Here is a 22,123-nt window from a genome sequence, read left to right as displayed (position 1 = left end):
AGGTTTTGTTGAATGGCGTGTTATAAACTGTAAAAACTGAGTCTTACTGTGATTTAGTGTTAGTTTATTTTCTACAAGCCATGAGCTTATGTCATGAACTCCACTATTTGAAACCGAGTCAATATTGTACACAACATCCTTCACTACCAAGCTAGTGTCATCAGCAAACAGAAATGTTTTAGAGTTACCTGTAATGCTAGAGGGCATATCATTTATATAAATAAGGAACAGGAGTGGCCCCAACACTGATCCCTGGGGCACCTCCCACCTGACAGTGCCCTGCTCAGACCCCACATCACAATCACAGCCATTCTCAACAATGTGAATAATGACCTTTTGCTCTCTGTTGCTAAAGTAAGAGGTGAAACCAATTGTGAGCAACTCCTCGTATTCCCCAATGGTCCAATTTCTGGGGCAATATTTTGTGATCAACACAATCAAACACCTGAGTTAAATACAAAAATATGACTAGCATACGAAACCTTTTGTTTAATCCATCCAGTACCTCACAGAGAAAAGAGAATATAGCATTTTCAGTTGTTAAATGACTTCTAAAGCCGAACTGAACATTTAATATCCAATCGAGTGACGTAAAATGATCAATTATCCTTACATACACAGCCTTTTCAATAACTTTCGCAAACACTGATGGTATAGGAATAGGTCTAAAATTGTCTACATTTTTCCTTTGTCTACATTATTCCTGTCTCCCTTTTTATAAAGTGGCTTTACTACTGAGTACTTCAGGAAACTGACCATTCCTAAGGGAAAAATTACTAATATGGCTAAAAACAGGGTTAACATGTGCAGCACAGCACTTTAATATTCTGCTAGGCATTCCATCATATCCATGAGAGTCCTTAGTCTTCAGTGATTTAATTATTGACTTAATCTCCCCCTTGTCTGTATCACAGAGGAGTATTTCAGACATCAATCTCAGAAAGGCATTTGCCAAGAGAGTTATATGATTCCCTATAGAAACTAAATTTTTATTTAATTCACCAGCAATGCTAAGAAAATAATTGTTAAATACTGTACATATATCTGATTTATCAGTAACAGAAATATTTTTACTATGAACTGACTTTATATTATCAGCCTTGTGCTGCTGACCAGACACTTCCTTCACAACTGACCATATGGTTTTAATTTTATCCTGTGAATTAGCTGCTCTATTTACATACCACACACTCTTTGCCCTCCTAATAACAGTACTATTTGTAATGGGCTACTGTAGATTGATTGTGATTACTTCTAATGTTTTGATATAATTCCTGCTTTGTTCTACATGATATCCTTACCCCACTAGTCAGCCACCCGGGCTGCCTTTTACTGCTAGTACCCCATTTAGAACATTTTAATGGAAAGCAACTCTCAAAGAGCACGAGAAATGTGTTAAGGAAAGCATTATATTTGTCATCTATGTTATCGGCATATAAACATCCTGCTACTCTTCTTCCTTGATGAGGTTTAAAAAAACTCTCTATTGCTGTTGGATTAACTTTCCTGCATAGTTTGTAATTATATGTGACATTTATTTGAGTACAAAAGCCTTTTAGTGTTAAATTTGTGCATCATGGTTTGAAAGGCCATTCATCCTTTTACTAACATATTTGTATTTTAGGTACATTCCTTTGTGGACTGCTGTCAGAACTCTCGTATTGCTATTCTAGCTAACACAATAGCCAGAGGTTCTAGCTTATTGTAAAATACTTATTTTATCAAAGGCGGAAAATTTTATTTGGAATTGTTACAGAAACTACTCTCTTCAATATATCTATGAACCACTCATATGTCACACATCCAGTGAGGAGGGAAAAGAAATTGTTAATTTCCTTCTTACCCATGTAGGGAACCTTCAGATTTAGCAACGTCACAATTGCATTTGGATGATCCAGCTATCTGGAGGACACGAATTTGTTGACACAGTGATCAAAATTATCTGACACTATGGAGTTTTTCACCAATAACCCATCACATATCAGAGAAAGATGTGGAACCTGATGGAATATAAGTAACTGAATTTGCTTGGTAAGTTGATGGTATCACACAGGCCAAAGTTGTTGTTCTATTAGTGAAATAATTGCTGCAAAATTTTGGTCAGTTGCCTGACAGGAATATGCTTCAACAGCTGCATTACAACTGCCACAAATTAGGTAAGGAGGATCTGTGAAAGTGATTCCTACCATACATCACATGATGTGCCCAATCTTGATAGGCTGTTAGATTATTCAACTGTTAATGAAGTACCTGATAGTTTTATATGCAATGCCTCAAGCCAGAGTGTTGATAACACCATATTCAGTACTGTTAAGTATTGGTACACTACAATTACTAGGTTCTACACCTACATACTCTGCTAGCCACTGTACAGTGCATGGCGGAGGATAAATAGGACAGTGTCAACCTCCCTCAATCATTACTAGAGCTTCAGAAAGATAAAAACTTATACAGAGATGGGATTAATCATGACTAGAGCTTCAGAAAGATAAAAACTTATCAAGAGATAGGAAACCTCATCACGATCTAATGTAAGAAGGCCAATGTCTACAGTTTTGACCAATAAAACAGATTATTATGCACAAAGTCCAACTTTTTATTCCACAGTATATATTTATTTTGAAAACTACAGTGGTGTAATATAAACAGAAATAACAGTAGGAGGAGTAAATTTCCAAACCAAAAAGAGATGGTATATGCTGACAGGTAATAGTTTCAGTGATGAATTAGGGTTCAGTATTACCTCAAATGACCACCATCTGCAGTATGGTGACATCACAGAGAGATGACACAGTCCGCCAAGGTTTTGAAGACACACAATCTTATTATCCCTATAATCTTAGTGTGGGGACCTACTGGGTATGACATTAAAGTCACCTCTGGTACAGATTCGTTGAACTTTACCAGTACAGTGGCATTTCACAGACATATTGCAGCCTTACTCGTTACTTCTCTTGAAATAGCTTCCTGGTACCACCTTTGTAACAATTACGCTCGTTCTCATGCAACATATGTGTATATGAACTGCCTTCATGGCGTTAAGGGACTCCACTAGCCAGCAAAACCCTCACATCTACCCTCCAATAGAATACATGTGGAACACTTGAACATCAACTCCATCCACTTCAGGAGAGGATACAAAGACTGAGAGAAGTTTGGCATTGTGGCTGCACCTTCTAATAATATGTTCAATATGTAGCCACAAAGGCATTTTATTGACAAAAAACACAAACTGTGGACGTTCTACAGCATTTTAGTTCTACATGATCGAAAACTTTAATCATTTTTTCAAAACCACCTTAAGTACCAAAATAAATTTAAAATTGAAGTTATTTCTTCTGAACAACTGCTTCTGTTCTGCAGAAACATTTATAATCAAAACCTAGTAGTCTGCTTCTGTGTAGAACAGTAGAGAAATATGTTTCTGTTGGTGTTAGTCAATTACGTTTCATTAGTAACAACAGTGTCAAACACTCAATTCATGGTTGTCAGCTCTTCCCAGGGCATTTGTCTTAGCAATCCTGTCCCATTCCATACCTGCCTAATTCATTACTCCCATCTGCTAAGGAAGCAAGTTTCTTTCTTCATTTGCCTACTTTCACAAGAGCTCCTGATTCAGCCACTCTGCTGGACACTGGTTATTAGGGTTGCTGACTACCAGGACCTAGACAATAGCTCTGGACCTAGCTAGGCTTCTACTGGCCTAACCTAACTCTCAGTTCAGACCATCTCTTTACAATGATAATATCAGAATTCAGTCCCACACATATTGTGATGGATACACCACTTGTTGATGCACTTCATATTTGAAACACTTGTCAAAAAGTATTCAGAATCATCTGTGTTCCCTCCAACCGGCAAGTGTTTGTGCTATGTGGATACTAATCAAGTTTCAAGCTCCCACCCATTATGGCCAGTATGTTTGGGTGATAACTGAGTTCCATTCCTTTGGATCTTGTCCTGGCCGTTTCTCCCACGAGACACAACCAATTCCACACCTCTAGAGAACAAAAATAGTGTTCATGCTAGAGAATACTCGGAAATGAGATAGTGACTTTTTCTGTATCCCACATTAATGTGGAATGTTTGTCAGATTTCTATTGTTGAGGCGAATCAGCACTAAGGATTCTTATTGCACAGCTCTTTATTTAGTGTTATAATATGAGCAAGCAACTTTTGCTAAGAAATAGTAAATTTTGAGATCATTCAGTTCTCCTTGTTGTAATTATCTGAAGAAATCTGTTGCTTTTCTCAACCCCTTGCGAACATTATTCACCGTGCTGTACCCAACATGCCTGCTCTCATGCCCTCAACTTCAGCTACATTTTTGCGATCATTTTACTAACTTAAGTAGGGACAATTTCTCACACTGGTGATATAACAATTAACTCAGGTGACTAAATCCAAAAATTCAGCATTTTGATGGCCACCTCATAGCATCAGCAGTGCATTCAGACTCCCCGTCACATGCTTCACACCACAAGCTATTTCTATTGTGTGTGCTTAGCATGTTTTGCCCCTCTCAAACTAACAACCATGGCTTCCACCACCAGCCCAACCAATGCCTCGCCACCTGTGGTTGCCTCTCTAGAAACCCCCATCATCACTGATCTGACTGCCCATCTTGCGGAACTGGAACAGCGACCTGCACATGCAAAAACTCGAGGTGACAAGAAGATCAACAACCCAGCCTCTGGTACCGCACTCCAATGCCACCTGGCTGCACCACAGCTCATCTACAGCCCTTTGATCACCGGGACCCACACCTGCAGTTTTCCTTGCTGATGCCATCTTCACGGGCTGCAGTATCACCCATGATGACGCGAAGTTCCCAATGGTGATCAGCCACTTCAAGCCAAAATACATGAAGGAGACCCGCAATGTTCATCTCGCCAACTCCCCAGCCACTGACCGCTAAAGACACTACACTGTCACCTTGTGATGCAACTTGTGTCCTCCAAGATGCAGCAGCACGTTTGGGTCCTTCCTCCCGTCAAGCAGTGCGGAAAGCAGTAACCCTCACAACTACTCCGCCACATCCACATGATGGAATAACACATGCTCTCTGACAGTTTTCTGCACAACTTCTAACTAGCTTGCCTTCTGGACCCGATATAGACAGCTGTGGCTTTGCATGCTGATCCCTCCCTCAACGATGCCACCAACCCCACTGACACGGTATAGGAGACACTGGTCTCCCTGCCTACCACTGCTCCCATCACTTGGCACCTGCACTCTCATTCGACTCTGCCAGCCAGCCATCAAACTGACAGCCACCCCATCAAGAGTTGACACTCATTGCTCGATGCGGAGATGTCACCAGCCACTTCTCACTCCAGTGACCCGCAGCACAGCACCCAATACTCTTGAATATATGACACCCTTGTCGGTCTATTGCAGACATGATAATGCTGCAGGCTACCTTCGCCCACCTTAACATCAACTGACACCACCTGACAGCACAATGATGGCTACCACTGTCACAGCTCCAGCCACCACGCCAACGCCTCTTTACGACATGGCTGGTCTCTGTTAGTACCACAAGTTCTTAAGCCCAATACTGCTAACTGCATAGAGCCCTGTCTTGAGCCCCAAATTCTAACATCCGCCAGGACGAGGCATGCCTGGCTGCTGTTCAGTCTGCCAGTGCTTGTTTGTCTGCAATGCCTCCGCACCGCACAATTCCTGATCAACACTGTCTATCTCCCCATGTGGCTTGGCCAAGAGCTGCCTCAGCGATCTTCCTGAAGGCAGCGAACAACTTTATCATTACCACCTATGGCAAACATCATCATGCCCTGGAATGGGTCCTCTCCTGTCAACACGAACATCACCAACCCCAATAATGGAGCAGACTTCATTGAACACTATTGTCTGCTCCATGACATCACCAGCCAGCAGCTCATCGACAGCAATACCAAGAAATCAACTAAGAAAAAGTGCACAACCCACTTCACCATTTTCTTCCATGTGAAGAAGGTGGCATTCTTTCGCCACATGCCGACCTCGTGGCACAGTTTTTTGCTCTTACATGCCCCTCCAGTGCATAATTGGAGGTTTCCAATTAAACTGTCTGTTGCCATGCCTAGACCACCTATCTTCTGCTGGTTACAGCCCCTACCTCCAGATAAGCTCTAGATCACCAAGGCGGAGTTCGATGAGCTGACCACCACTGGCGTGTTGCATCCTTCAAAGAGCCCTTGGGTGTCCACCCTTCAACTTGTCAAGAGTAAGATGGTTCTTGGCACTCAAGGTGTGGTTAGTGAGTGCTAAACATCTGTACCATTCCCAATTGATTACCGGTGCCACTCCTATGCAGCTAAACCACTATGCACAATTTTTTTAAACTGCATCAAGCATTTCTTCCAGATCCCTCTCAAACATGAGGATATCCAGAAGACCACCAAGATCACATCCTTCAGCCTGTACAAAAACATCTTTATGACCCAGCCTTTGTAATGCTGCCCAAATATGGCAGCACTTTCTGGGCAGTGTGCTGCAAGGCTTGCCCTGGTGTTTTGTCTCTTGGATGACATCCTCAATGTCTCTGTGATGTTCAAAGAATCCAGCAAGTAACTCCAGATTAGCCTTGAGTGCCTCCGGGAAGCTGGCATCTTCGTAAACAGAGCAAAGTGCAGTTTCAGTGTCAGCGAAGTGGTATTCCTGTGCCATAATATCTCTGCCATCGATATTTGTCCACTGCCCAACAAGATGTGAGGTATCCTAGATTTCCCACTCTGAGACATTCAAGGACCTCCATCATTTCCTTGGCATGTTAAACTTCTTCAACTGCCACCTAAGGAATGTCACTCCTGCACAGGAGCCACTCACCACAGCCCTTCATGGTGTGAAAACAAAGGGGTTCAAGCCTGTGTCTTGGACACTACAAATGGAAGTCAGATTTGTTGCCACCAAGTGCGACTCAGCAAACACTACCTTGCTTTCCTTCCCCCACCCCTATTTGCTACTGTGATCAATGCCAGTCAGATTGCCTGCAACAGCACCTCAGCAGCAACTGGCAGCCACTAACTTTTCTTATCCACGCTCTCTGCCATCTAATGGCACTGGAGCACATATGACAGAGAGCTACTTGCCCTCTAAACGGCAATAAAATATTTTTGGCCATCAGTGGAGACCGGTCACTCCACAGTCTTCACCAAACCCAAGCGCTCCCTAAAAACATTGACCAATCCTCTCCATGTCACTTCCGGTAACAGTTGTTCATATTCAAGTTTACTACAAACATAAGCTGCATTACTGCAATGATAACAATCATCACTGACTGCCTAAGGCCCATTGTTGATTCATCCTTGGAAGGCACTCAGCACTGTCCATGGTCACAACCTGATATTCACCCACCTCTGCTTGGATGCCACTTCTGGTCTCCACCTTCAATATACATCAGTCCCCAATTCAGACTGCAGTGTTTGATGTAACATATCCACCAGCTCAGCACACCCATTCCTCCCCACTACCTTCCCCAAGGCGACATCTGAGCAGTTACACAACCTGGTGCACCCCAGCATGTGCATTTCTACCACCCTGGTGATGCAGTGTTTCATGTGGCCAAGTATTCAGAGGGACTGCAAGACCTGAGTCCATACCTGACTAGCCTGTTGGCATGCCAAAGTCCATCACCATATATACACACCCCTGACACTGCCTGCATAGATGTCAGGCATCACTTCTCCGACACTCACATGGACGTTGGTGGCCCTCTTCCTTCCTCTGACAGCTGCTGTTATTCTCACTGGCCTCGGGCAATGCCAGCACCTGACGTTACTGTTGTCACAGTAGTCACCACCATAGTGACCACCATCTTTGTCTCCAAGTGGATTGTCTGTTTCAGCTGCCCACATCATATCACAACAGACTGTGAGCATCAATTCACAAATTCCCTTTTTCGCAAGTTGATGGACCTCTGCATGGTGACCTCTGCCATGCTGCCAACAGCTGTGTCATCATTGACATATTGACACTGCTTGAAGCACCCCTCTGCCATGAACCCCCCCCCCCCCCCCCCGACACAATTCTACTGCAGCTCCACCGAGGACAGGGCCAGAAACCAATCACGCTATGGCAGCACTGCTCCCACTCTTGATTCAATTCTGTCGTGCAACTGGACACCTGTTTACTACAATAGCTGACTACAGGGTCCTAGACAACAGCACCAGATCTAGCTAGGCTTCTGCTGGCCTAACCTCGTCCTCAGTTCTGATCTTCCCTCCAGATTTTTGCTCACCTAACCTCATCCTCAGTTCTGATCTTCCCTCCATTGCTCCTGCCCATGCACCATGGCATACATGCCACATGGCCACTTTATATTCCACACACTCATTGCAAAGTACTGTGACACACCCACATATCGCCAAGGTTGTTTTAACTATGGTGCATGTGGGTAGACCCATATCTTTCCGTTTCTACTATGCTGCAGAAGTTTCACTTGAAAGCCCTTACACACACTCCATATAGTCCTGAACTCTCCCCATGCAGTTTGCATGTTTTTGGAGCCCCCAGGAAAGATATTTGTAACCACTGATTTGCTTTGGATGAAGAAGAGTTATGCCTGGCTACAATCATGGTTCTATAGGAAGCTGCAAACTATTTCCATGAAGGCATTGGCTGTTTTGTCTCACAGTTGGATAAATTGATTAACGGTTACAGTGATTACTTTTGAAATAATAAACAGTTTACTTACTTTTTTCCATGTGTCTGATTTTCATTTGACTGTCCCTTCTATTTTTTGGGATGAGTCAGCAAAAGGACACTACGCTTTCTGTCCTGCTCTTTACTTAATGTTATAATATCAGCAAGTGAATTTTGCTACAAACTATTAAATTTTGAGATCATTAAGTGCTCCCTGTTGTAATTTAGTTATTTGAATAAATTTTGCTTAACCCCCTGTGAACATACTCACTGTGTGGTACCCAATATACCTGTTCTCATGCCCTCCACTTCAGCTAAATGTTTGTAAGTATTTTATTATGTTAGGTAGGGATACTTTCCTACAATGCCACTGTGCTACTTAGGAGCTCAGAAATAACCAGCATGTTGTTCTATATGCAAATAAATCACATATGACATTTTCTACGCCATTCTGATATAAATTGTGTTGGTAGTCTCTGGAACACAGAAATAACCAACCGACCAATCTGATTAAGACTGTAAGATGATGTGATGTACTTGTAATTTAAGTAAACACAACAAACCTGTGATAAAATTTTGGATATGAGCCGAAAGATACCATTGGAAATAATTTCACAACTTGATTAAGTTTCTCTGTCACAGCAACCTCATTTGCTGACAGGTAGAGTTCTTTCACATGTGCATGTTTGTTTTTACTACCAAACAGATCCTGAAAAAGTAAATCAAGAAATGCCATGTAAAATTAAAATATGACATTTGCAACAGATTATTCATTTTTCATTTCACTAAAGTAGAGAACAACTGCCAATTAGAGAGAAAAAAAAAAGATTTTACAATACATTTGGTTCCTGATACTGCAGTAACATGGGTATGGAGCATGTTTCTAAGGCTATATGATCACCTTCCACATGTTACAGTGAACAAAATAGGCGAAATATCATCAATATTATCAAAATAAGTGTTAGGGAAACCAGGTAATACACATGTAACTAATTCTGACAATGTGTGCAGGGGCACCCACAAAGGGATGGGGAATAGGAGTAAGGTGATGGTACTGGGTGGATGCAGAGCTCCATCCCCTCCCTTCCCTGCTGGCTGTAAGCATAGCCAAGTTTTCATTTTTAATCATCAGACGAAATTGGTTTGACGTTGAAGCTGTAAACTGAAAATAAACCTGATTGTTGTATGTATCAATACCACTTTACTTCACTCAAATCCACCTGTGGGATGTGGGAACAACATAGTGATCAAACAGCTATCTTAGTGAATTTACAGGCATGAAGTATTGGGTGGCACATCATTCAATCCACTGGTAAGTGCAAAAAAATATCTCAGTTTTAAATGAATTTCTCCTATGTAACTTTTCAGAGTTATGAAATTGTTATATCACTGAAATTTTCTCATCAAGAATTACACATCTTCCCTGTGACTATTATAAATGGATTTTATTATTTGCAAAATTAATTTTACTGACAGACATCCAGTACCTGCATACAAATGACTCACATACTTGTTTTGCAAATGTGAGAAAACAACTGCCACAAGAAACCAGGAGCAGTTACAGTATTTGGAGCAGACAGATCACCTAGTGCCCAACCAAGGGAACTGTACCGCACACATAGATGGCAGCAGTGGGCTGATGGGCTCTGTTTGTTCATGAAGCGAGAAACAGAATGACAAGGTCACATAAAACTAACGGACAATGTATTAGGAAACAACACTTGCTGGGCACAGTTCTGCAATATGAGCAAGCATTGTTTTATGTCTCACAGGCTCACATTGTTTGTGCATCTGATTATACCTTCCTGGTTGTGTGGCTTATGTGTGATGTTAATTCCTGCTACTTTCTCATTCCAATAATAACAACCACTTGGTTGAGTGAAGCAAAAATTAATCATTTCTTGGTACCATCTTCAGCTCTAGTGAATCAACTTCAAGGAGTGTAATGGCTCTGAGAAAATATTTGAGGATCTATTCCTGAATGCAGTCTGACTTCTGCAAACTTGATTTCTGAAATAATTATTTTTCTTTTCTACAACCAAACATCATAGGTTGTGTGCAAGTGTAACATTCATGCGAAACTGTTGTCAAATACATATTGCAAACACTAGGCGAGAGCTGTTCTATTTTGGAACCAGTAAACAGCATAGTACCATAATGGTCAATAAACAAATAGACATAATAAACTAAAATGAAAAACACTGGTTAATAAGATTATGAAGACATGGTGGTAATTACTTTATTTAATAAAAATCATATAAATTAAAATAGGCTACAAATATCTTCAATGTAGCAAACAATATTTGCGACGAAGAACTCCGAATAATGGGGTGCATGCATTTTCTGGTGTCAGCCGGCACCTTGCCACACCCCTATTTCAGCTAGAGAATAACAGAAAATAGCCCAGTTAATTGCAGTTGTTGATGTGTGAGTTACGTGACAGGCACTGTGATTGGCAAGTTTCAACATGCTGCAGTCAATTTTTTAGCTGTCATATCTAGGAAGTCCACCTGCTGTTCTCCAAATATTCTGCTTATTAGGAAGTTATGAATCAAAAAATGGAAGGCATCAATGGAGAAATAAGAATTCACGATTGTTTTGTTGTGTGAACCACTTGCTGTTATTTCTCCCTACTGAGATAATTGAAGTCTGCTACAGAGTTTTATATAATTTTCCTGTGATGTGTGCATCTGATTCACAGCTGTATATACTTATTTATTTATTTATGAATATAATAGAAAGAAACATTCCACGTGGGAAAAATATATTAAAATGGTTTGGAAGTAAATTATGTATTATTGAGTATATACAGGCAGGATAGAGTGTATGGTAGATTACGGAAAAAAGGGAAGGTGAATCCAAAGTGAAACTACTTGCACACACTGGTTTGGAAGTAAATTACGTATTATTGAGTATATACAGGCAGGATAAATTATATGGTAGATTACAGAAAAAAGGGAAGGTGAATACAAAGTGAAACTACTTGCACACACAGGTTTGGAAGTAAATTATGTATTATTGAATATATACAGGTAGGATAAATTGTATGGTAGATTACGGAAAAAAGGGAAGGTGAATACAAAGTGAAACTACTTGCACACACAATATATTTATTTACTTAGTATGTTGCTATAATCACATCATTACAATAGCTGTCTACAGAAACTTAGCAGAAACAACCACCAGGAAAACTGCAAAAAAGGCAAAAGTTTGATCAATAGCAAACAATCTTAAACAGAAAGGTTACCTTGTTCAAGAGACATGAGTAATTTCTGTGAAGAATTCTCATCTTTGAGTGTTTCTGAAAACAGTAATGCAGAAAGAAAATATAAATGCTGCTTTACACCCTTGTGGAAGTAGTGGTTTGAGGATTGATTTGAGAAAAGGTTGATGCCTTCAAGAAAAAAAGGCAAATTCCTCATTACTCACTCTCAGCTGAAAAAATAGTCGAGCAAAAACAGCTCCAGTTATGATAAAAATGCATCTAGTCATCAGAATATTACTCTGTAAATTACAGTCTTTAATGAGTTGAGTATTTTTTGTGGCGACCCCCCCACCCTCTGACCCAAGAAAAAGTAATCATATGGGTACATGAATACAATAGAATATAAGTTTACTGTGTCATAACATACTATTTCAAGTCAGTGACAATGTACAGGAGACTTGTCAAAACACAAAAACTGGTTTACAATTTTTTTTTCATAATATCAGTAATATAATATACTGTACCAGATAGTTAATTCATTAAGCAATTAATAATTTTTCTTTGAAAGTAACCAACCTTTAAAAATTAACAGTCATAAGTACGTGCTTTCTCCAGCTCAAATTTTCATGTTGTCATTCATGAATTCTTTTACTGAATAAAACATTTCAGCACTAGTTTCTTACATAAGGTTTTTTCAGTGTTCCTAAATTTATACTGAGCAGTTCTCTCCCTTTCACTTTGTTATAAATTTCCATGGCCACATAACGTGGAATTTGAACATGAAGTTTTAAATGGTGGATGGGCAGCATAAAATTATTTTCTACAAATAAATCAGGGTTACTGTGTACAAAGATAATCAGCTCATAGATGTATAGTGAGGGAACGCTTAATATACTTAGATTTTGACATGATTTTCTTTGCTCTACATTGTGCATATTTCAAAATAAGTGTCTCTTGTTGAAGTACTGAGCTGTCAGAAATTAGATATAACTTGTTGATCAACTTGGGCAAAATTTCCAGCTTAATTTGCAGAAGTTTTTCTTTAGTGACATAATTATTATACTGAACCCATCTAAATTATCCCACAGGTCATCTTTGCAACACCAGTTTTTAGTTTTCTTTCATTCTTTTATATATCTTAAAATTTCTTTATAAGAACGAAAACAGTCTATTACTGACACAATTATTTAATTGGATACAAAAAAAATTTACTCACCAAGCAACGGCAGAACACACACACAATAGACGATTGTAACTGGCAGGCTTTTGGAGCCAGTGGCTCCTCCTTCAAGCAGAGAGAAAGAAGAAGGGTGAAGGAAAAGGACCGGAGAGGTCTAGGAAAAGGGGTAGATTTCGGGAAAGTCACCCAGGACCGCAGGTCAGCGAAGACTTACCGTACAGGATGAGGAGGAAAGACTGACTGCTGGGGAGTGCATAAGACGAGATTTGAAAACCTGAGAGCTTAAAGGTGGAAGACAGGCTAACATGCAGACTGAAATTACTGCTTAAACATCATGCATGAGTTAATAAGAGTGAAAAACTAAGTACATTGTACGTAACAGAGGTGGGATGGGCAGGGGTGTGTTGAAAAATTTCTTTAAATTCATCTCATTTTCCAAAATTATTTGACACAATGAAAACAAAGCTAAGGTAAACTGAACTACTCCATCGATACATTAAGTCTCTGTATCAAAACAGAGATCATCATCATCATAACAGTGACACATCATACAAAAGGATTCTGGTGCAAAGAAAGGTTGTTTGTAACATATTTCTAACTGGTTTAACTCCATAAGTTGAAAATACCCTTCTACTAAAGATTGGATGTCAGTGTTATGTGGTAAGGTAGAGGTGTTAATTAAAGCACTACTGTGTAATTTTGTTACCATTACAAGAACAAATTAATTCTGATGTCACATTTTTCAATTTATTTTGCTGTCCTTCAAGAGTATACACAGGACTCTTTGATTTACAAATGTCTCAATCACGTGGTGACAGTTTATGTAAACTCTAACTGCCTTAAAAGCAGACACAAGAATATCAAAAACACGTTGTACAGAAAAAAGTGAATGAGTTCCTTAACTACTACCAGATTTCAACTCAGACTTTTTATTTATAACCAGATTTTAGTCAGAAAGTCAATGTCACATCGTAGTTTATTCTCAGACATATTATTACAGTCAATATTACATACATACAAAAGCTGTAAATTTAAGAATACATATGTCATATTAAAAAGAAATGTAGCTTCATATTACATGGATAATATGAAACATTACTTGTCACATGATTCATATATTCTAAAATTTTCAATTTAAATATACATTTTTTGTTTCTTTACCTTGTAAAGAGTTGTAAACTGCCTCTCCAACAGTTCTGGTACGCCTGGGAAAATGTAGACATTGTTCACAGACACACAAGGATAGAGTGTGTGACGTCCACGTAACTCATCAAAGCCAAAATTCAGCTTTGCTGACTTAGGTACCTGGATAAAATTTGAGAGAACTCTCTGCTAAGTATGAAGTACATCTTAGATAAGCAAATTTTAGATCACTTCAATCACCAAGAATTGTCATTCGTTTACATAATGCAATGTTATTTGCAATGGTTTTATAAACATTTAACAATAATGTCTCATAACAGAAGTCCACAGACATAAGTCTATAAATGTTGTAGATTAAGGCACAAACAAATAAAAAAATTAAGAAAAACATAAAAGTGCTTTACATAAATCATTTCAACAGCACAAACAACTAAAAAATAATTAAGAAAACCGTAAAAGTGCTTTACATAAATCATTTCAACAGTGTGAAGAGAGTAATGGTTGACTTTGTTACCCTTTATAACAAATCAGCTAAATCAAACAACAAAGGCAGGAAGATCTTACAGAGCCATACTATGCAGGTGTGGTGTATGGAAGAATCCTAATTCTTGTGACAGCTATATTGCAACAAATATATTACATTCCAGTTAATCGTCAGCAACATTTTGGCAGTAATTATCTGTACTCTGTTTTTCTGAATGCTTTCCTTTGTTGTCTGCAATGTTGTAGTTTCGCCTATCTTGAGTTTAAAGTATGGAGCAGAAGCAGGGTGCAATGCATATTGTGGACTGAGAAAGATGTGGTTTATTACACAACAAAATATTGGCTGCACTGTGCTATTTTACCCAGCTGTATTGCCATTAACTATTTTAAATCTGCACCCACAACAAAAAACTGAGAGTTAACTTGTTTATTTCAGTTGGAAGAGTACAAATCGCTATATCAATACAAAATTTAAAGTTGGAATCAAAGTTTCAACTTGTCACTTGCTGCCTACATAACTTCTTTATGAACTTACATGGGAGGCATGTCCACAAAGTGAATACCATTTCATTCTACTGCCACTGCAGCACTAATGTTACAGTTCTGCACAATTCATACTTGTCTCCCTGGTTCATTCTTTCCCCTGAGGCTACAGCTAGATTGGGCTGTGAGTATTACATTTGTAAGTAATTGATCAAAATGTTTAAGACAATTTCAAAATCCACTGATGGTAAAGTTCACTCTGTAATACAGTTATTGAATGCAAGAAGTGTTATAGTCAGCTGAAATTCATCAACTTGTTGAGATTTAGGGTGGAAACATAATGACTGACTGAATGATGAGAAAGTTGGCGAGACAATTCAATGACAGACAAATCAAACACCAGGGAACAATGTTGTCATAAAAAAAAAAACACTGCACTGTGTTCTGGGACAGAAATGTAAATCTGCTTGTTGAGTTCCTCCTCAGAGGTGAAACACTGAGAAAGCTTTGGTGCGTAATTCAAAACAAAAGGCATGGAATGTGCAAGGGTTTGTTTTTAGTTTAAGTTATGTTTTTAATTTAAGTTAATTCATTGTGATCTTCAGCTTGGAGTAGTCTCCAAATCCCCAACTAGTTAAATATTCTTCTTACCTGTAGAATAACTTAATTTTTCCTAAAAACCAGGAATTGGCAATTCCAATCTTTTAAGGCTTTTATTGAGACTTTAAATACAACACATATTAGACGATTAAGTATCTCATTACAGGAGACTTTCTGTGTAACAAATAACAAGCTTTTTTTCATTACATAAATGTATACTTTATTGATATAAACTTCTGGTCATTGGTATTCCTTGCAGCACGACTGCCACAGAAGATCTTTGCCGTATTTGACTACTCTGCCACCAGGACACCAAATATGTCTTCAACTCTCTTGTAACGGCACGGCAACCACGTGGAACACCCCATACAAATAATCAAATACACAAAACAGGACTTCTCCCTTAATAAATCTTCTTACATAATAATTAAAGCTTTATATTCTGAACAATTATCCTGTATAACAAAAATCACACAATTCTGGCAATAAAGCTTATTCATTTATATTCCAAATTAGTACGAAATTTCACTACCACTGAACAAAATTATTTACTTCCAAAATTTGGCTACAAAATATCTCACACCTGTCGGCCCGTATAAATGAATTAGCATTGTCACATAATCCTTTTTTTTAGTATGTGTGTAATTAATAAAAGGTAATTCCATATACTGTAATGTTTTGTAACATACGGTTCAAATCCATCATGCACACAATTAATGAAAATATGTCTTTAAAATCTTAATATGGTAGCGATGCAACTATTGCAGTTGGATACTGGGAAGATAGAACCTGTACCCCATTGGGGGAAGAAAGAAAGGAAAAGGAAGAACTAGGAGTGTAAGGACTGAAGGTGGACAAAAGATAGCCCCCCCCCCTCCCCCCCCCCCCCCACACACACACACAACACATAGGACTACATTCCTGGGGGGTCTCTTCACTGGTGGGCTGGAGAATAGAGGGGTTCGTCAATTCTACAGAATTGACACTACCAGCTTCACCACCCCAGGCTCCGAAATATGGTCCCTATCACCTACTACAGACTGCCGATGGAAAGAATGGTGCAGTTATCTAGTTTGATTTCTGGGGAGAAACAAGAGAATAATGAAACCTAAGACTATTTTAGTAAATCATACACTTGCTTATTCAAAGGTTCCAGAGACAATTGATCATTTCTGTAGAATGGGAATGGATTCGACTTAACAACTAAGTATAACTAAAAAAGCAGTGTTCAGCAGAGGCTGTTTTCATTGGCAGCATCTGTATTTGTAAAGGGCATAGAAAAGTTGGTTTCCTGCTGCGTAAAATGTCTGAAGAATAATGGCAACTATGTAGCAAAATAGTTTTAAAAAAATGCTCTTTCTTGTAAAAATAAACTTTGGTTTGGAAAAAATGTTTTCATGAGATTTTTTTCCAAACATGTCTCATACATCATACGTATGGAACTGAAAAATTCGCAATTGCTATAAATGCAAGTACAGATGCACGTTGTGCCTCAAAATGCAAAGACACATGATTACCTAATAACATACAAACTGTGTAATGCAACACAGGATATGCCTGTGGGACCTAGCATCTTTCACAAAGCAATGCAATCATCTGTTACCTCAAGTTCAAAAGTTGGCACAATTTAGACACTTTAACATGGTAGTTTTAAGTGGCATGTATTTTGAACTGTGGTTGCATCAAATATCAGTAGTGGTCGGACATGAACTACCTCATTTATGACAATGTCAACCTCAGCAAGCAACTGCAAGGTAGCACTTACCAAATGCTTTTTGTTGTTCATTGTTTTCGTTTCTTAATCTGGAGTGAGTGAAGCAACTAATCCTCTCCATCACAGAGTTTTACTACGATCCTCACAACCCTGACAATAGGTCAGTTCTACTTTCGCAGATAAGAACATACATGTGGCTGACTGCTCTACAAGAGGGAGGTGGGGCTTGTTTCACTGCATTGCTCCCCTCACCAGAAACCATACTTCCGATTTGCTTACACTCACAGCCAACTGCCAGTTTATAGTGTCCACACTCTACACTATAGCAACCAGGAAATAAAACCTGGCAATGTATTTAGATCATGCCAAAAATTTTCTCCTAGAGTGCAAATAGATTTAATTTTTGTTCTACTTATATGCTAAGTATTTTGTTGGTTCTATCTGTAATGATGTCAAGTATGAGTCACACTGCTACGAATGCCCACAAAAATTATAAATTCTGCAGATTTTTTAATTATCAAATTGGGTGGGAAAAGAAAAACAAATGTTGAGAAACACCTTAAATGAGAGAAGAACTCTATTCTCTGGCAGAAAATAATGCTGCTTTTTCTCAATAGAACGAATCCTTCGTTGAAACCTTGACTAGAGCCAAAGTTGAAAGCAAGAAAATAGCATATTGAAAATAAAAAAAATCTGGAGTTTTTGCAAAAGTAAATATTCCAATCAAAAGGCTCCCAAATACCAGTTTTTAACAGTTAATTTCAAAGCAATAAGGAAAATCCAGATTTGAATAATGATAACATTATGAAAAGGGCAGACTGCTACTCACCATACAGCAGAGACAATGAGTCACAGATAGGCACAACAAAAAGACTGACAAACACGTAAGATTTGGGCCAAGAAGCCCTTCTTTGGAACTAGATGACGTACACGTGTACACACACACACACACACACACACACACACACACACAGAGTCTCTGGCTGCTGAGGCCAGACTGTGAGCAGCAGTGCATGATGGGAGAAGCAATCTGTGTGGTGGAGATGAGGAGGAAGCTGAGGCAGAGGGGGAAAGGAGGGGTGGGGGCAGCAGGGTAGCAGTAGAGGACTGTAAAGTGGTGCTTGTGGGAGCATACTGAGATGAGCTGGAGAGAGGACACAGCAGCTAGGTGAAGTCGGGAGGTTAGACGGAGGGTACGGGGCAGTGGAAGAGGAGAAAATAAAAAGTTGTGAGTGCATTGGTGGAATAGAGGGCTGTGTAGAGCTGGAATGGGAGCAGGGAAGGGGATACATGGGTAAAGGACAATGACTGATGAAGGCTGAGTGGACAACCATAATGCGCAACCCAATGAAACATGAATGCCATTGCCAGCGTCTCTGTGGAGGTGTCTTCCATTGGAATCACTTCTGGCCAACACATAAATCTGTCTATGATTGTCAGTAAATAGTGTTGCCTGTCTGATGGTGGCAGGGGTCCCATAACATCAATTTGAACATGGAAAAATCTCTCAGTTGTCTCCAGAAAGCTCCCAATGGGTGCATGGACATGGTGTAAGACTTTACTGCATTGGCAGCCTAGGCACATACAAGCCCATTGCCGGCAATCCTTCTGTACTCTGGGCTATACGTAATCGGCGGAGACAAGTTTAGCAGTTGCCGTGGTTCCTGGGTGATCATAAAGGCTCTGAAAAATGCACTTGCAGAGCTCTGCTGGCAGATATGGACGCGTCTTTCCCGTGGCTGTGTCACAGCATAATTGCATGTCTGTTCCTGGCAGGTTTAAAGTTGGAGTCGAAGGTGTGCCTTAGTATCCCTGAGTACATCACAGAGCTCCTGATCAGACTGGTGCACAATGGAAAACATAGGTGGTCAACAGTTTCTGTGACAGCACTGACTTGTGACAAGCAATCAGCTACAATGTTATTCAGCCCTGAGACATGCTGGATATCCATCAAAAATTGTGCTACAAACTCGAGTTGGTTGAATTGTCTCAGCAAGCACTTGTCATTACTTTCATGGAAAATGTTCGTGGGAGGTTTATAGTCCATATTTCACAGAGATATCTCACCACCACATAAACAGCCAACAATTCTCTTTCATATGCACACTCCATCATTGTTGCATGAGAAAAAGGCAACATTTTGTTGGAGCGCAGGCCTGATGGTAGTCAGGGATGCATCTATCGCTGGATGAGCGAGTAGTACAGGGTTGAAAATGGTTTTTTTGGCAACTTCGAATGTGTCAATCATCACCAGTGTCCAATGCACAAATGCCTTTCAATTTTGGACTGGTGAGTGTGCAGTTTGGCTGTCCACACAGATGGCAGCGGTAAATATTGAGCATGCTGAGAAATCTACGTAGTTCCTTTGCTGTTACTGGATGCAGATTATTTCAAATCGCCTTGACCTTCTCTGGTAAGGAGTGTGATCTCTCTGACAAAATCTGACAGCCCATGAAAGTTATCTCAGGTTGGCCGAATAAATACTTAGAAAAATTCAGGATGATACTGTGTGCAGTCAGGCACTAAGAAACTTGCTTGAGGTGCTGCTTATGTTCTTCCAATGTTTCTGGAAAGACAAGGATATTGTCCAAGTATGAAAAACAATTCAGTAAACCTCATAGCACCATATCTATAAATCACTGCCACATTTGAATCACGTTCCTCATGCCAAAGGTCATAAACAAACTTCCAAATGGGCCAAAAGGTATTATAACGGCCATTTTAGGAATGTCCTGTTCAGCAACAGGAATTTGGATGTACACCTAGGCACAATCAAGAACGCTGAACATTTGTTTTCCACTCAAGGCATTGTTGTAGTATATCAAATGTGACACAGGGTAACAGTCTGGGATGGTCCTTGCATTTAAGGCATGGTAATAACAACATGGCCACCATACACTGTTCTTCTAGAAAACGAGGTGGAGAGATGATGACCACACACCACTGGATGGTGGAGTTGTTAGCTGCCGACAGTCTGAAGTTTGAGACCAGGCAGCACATACCCAATTTTTCTCTCTGAAAAATACTTAGTTATGATCCCAGGAAAATCAAAAATTTGTGGCCAGTCATAAACAGGTAGGCAGAGGAACAACCAGACACATCGATTTCTGCCTGCTGTTTAAGGTTGACATACTCACATGGCAGATTACTCTAATGTACTTAGTCACCAAACTGCTAATAGTATCAGCATATGTTAGCTGCTTCTGAGTCGTCATCATGAGGAGCACTGAATGTAGAACCACTCTGTGATCTGTGTCAATATCTACCTTAAACATGGCAGTATGCAAGACATTTGCTCAGTAGTTTGCTTAGAGCGTCAACTTAGTTCAACAGGACATCATTCAGTTGCTGTCCCGCTGCCACAACTTTTTTTGTCAATTTGTTGAAGTCACATCTGACATCTGTTGAAGTACTGTTGCAATTTAGTCATGTCAGGGTAGGAGGTAGGTACGATTGCATCCTGTATATGGTCAGCCAGATCAGCTACCTCATCCAAAAGCATTTCAGTTTGCAATGCAACTATGGCCTTGATTTGTGCTGACAATCTGCTATACCACAACACGCATAGTAGCATTTCCGGTACAGTGTGTGCATTGACCTTGCTTTGTAGGTGGCAGAGATATTAGAAGGCTTTTTGCCACCTATATTTTCCTGGATGAGAACTTGTAGTATCCTCTCTTCCTGCGAGGCAGATACCCAGCGTATGAATTCAGCTTTCAGTTTCAGGTATGCGTCTGTCTCCAATGGCACTGTTATAATATCCTGTACCTCTGCTGCATACCTGTGATTAAGCTGACTAATCAATAGCACAAATTTGGTAGAATCATTATTATTCCAGAACACAGAAAACTTCCCTCCACCACTGCAAATCACAGCGAGGGGTTGTTCAGTCAAAACGGTGAAGTCGTACTGTCAGTCTTGAAGTAACAGGGGCATTGTTATCCGCCATGTTTCTGTTGTGCAACACAATATCTTCTCTTATAATCCACATTCCTGACAATGATCACGTCAGGGCCACCAGTGCAGCTTATCTTCTAGGGATACAAGGCTGAGCCTTATGTTGACGCGCTTGGCATGTGGACTACAGACAACAATTCACTGCTGAGTTAACATACATTGCTTCCAGCTACTCTGTGTAATACACTAGAATAGGAGAGAGAATATGAATATCTATTTCCTTCCGCAGTAGTGGGAGACTCAGTTACTACTTAATAACAACAGAATAATTAATTGCTAAATCACAGAATTCACAGACTGTCTGTGCTGCAGCAAGGAATAAGCGTGCGGCAGCAGCACTCCATGTGACAGGCATGTGAATTCCCTAACATTTTGTGGCGATCAGTTGATTGCACATGCCGAGTGCACGATCTCACATAATTGCCACAAACCAGAGAAATTCCTTATGTATCACTTGTATACATACCACACATATAACAAAGCTGTAAAAGATTGTAGCCTCAAGTGTAGGATGAGAGAATGTTGAGTATGCCTGATATTTTTATTTGATTATAGTTATGACGACTTAGGAAGGAGGGAGCTCTTGTTCAGTTGTTCATTAGGGTACAATTATTCGTTTTTCTGGGGATGTCATTGTTGGATCACCTTGGGATTTCTAGATTCTTTTGAGTTTTCCAAATAAACTCATTTTTGGCATTTGTTGGAAAAATTC

At 39.7% G+C, this 22,123-nt stretch overlaps 1 protein-coding gene across 2 annotated transcripts in view; it reads right to left on the bottom strand.

Moving 5' to 3' along the window:
* The window catches only part of LOC126259345 (FAD synthase-like), a 119,131-nt gene that overhangs the window by 55,992 nt on the left and 41,016 nt on the right, over positions 1 to 22,123 (bottom strand). For both annotated transcript variants that reach the window (XM_049956059.1, XM_049956069.1), the window contains exons 5-6: positions 14,193 to 14,336; positions 9,210 to 9,355 (exon numbers count right to left, since the gene is read on the bottom strand). In XM_049956059.1, coding sequence (XP_049812016.1) covers positions 9,210 to 9,355; positions 14,193 to 14,336 — 290 coding nt within the window. The remainder of the gene's footprint in view (positions 1 to 9,209; positions 9,356 to 14,192; positions 14,337 to 22,123) is intronic.

The sequence above is a fragment of the Schistocerca nitens genome, chromosome 1 (assembly GCF_023898315.1).
Source record: "Schistocerca nitens isolate TAMUIC-IGC-003100 chromosome 1, iqSchNite1.1, whole genome shotgun sequence".
In the NCBI taxonomy this organism is placed as follows: domain Eukaryota; kingdom Metazoa; phylum Arthropoda; class Insecta; order Orthoptera; family Acrididae; genus Schistocerca; species Schistocerca nitens.
The sequence above is the reverse complement of the archived record's forward strand: the minus strand, read 5'-3'. Positions and strand labels throughout refer to the sequence as shown.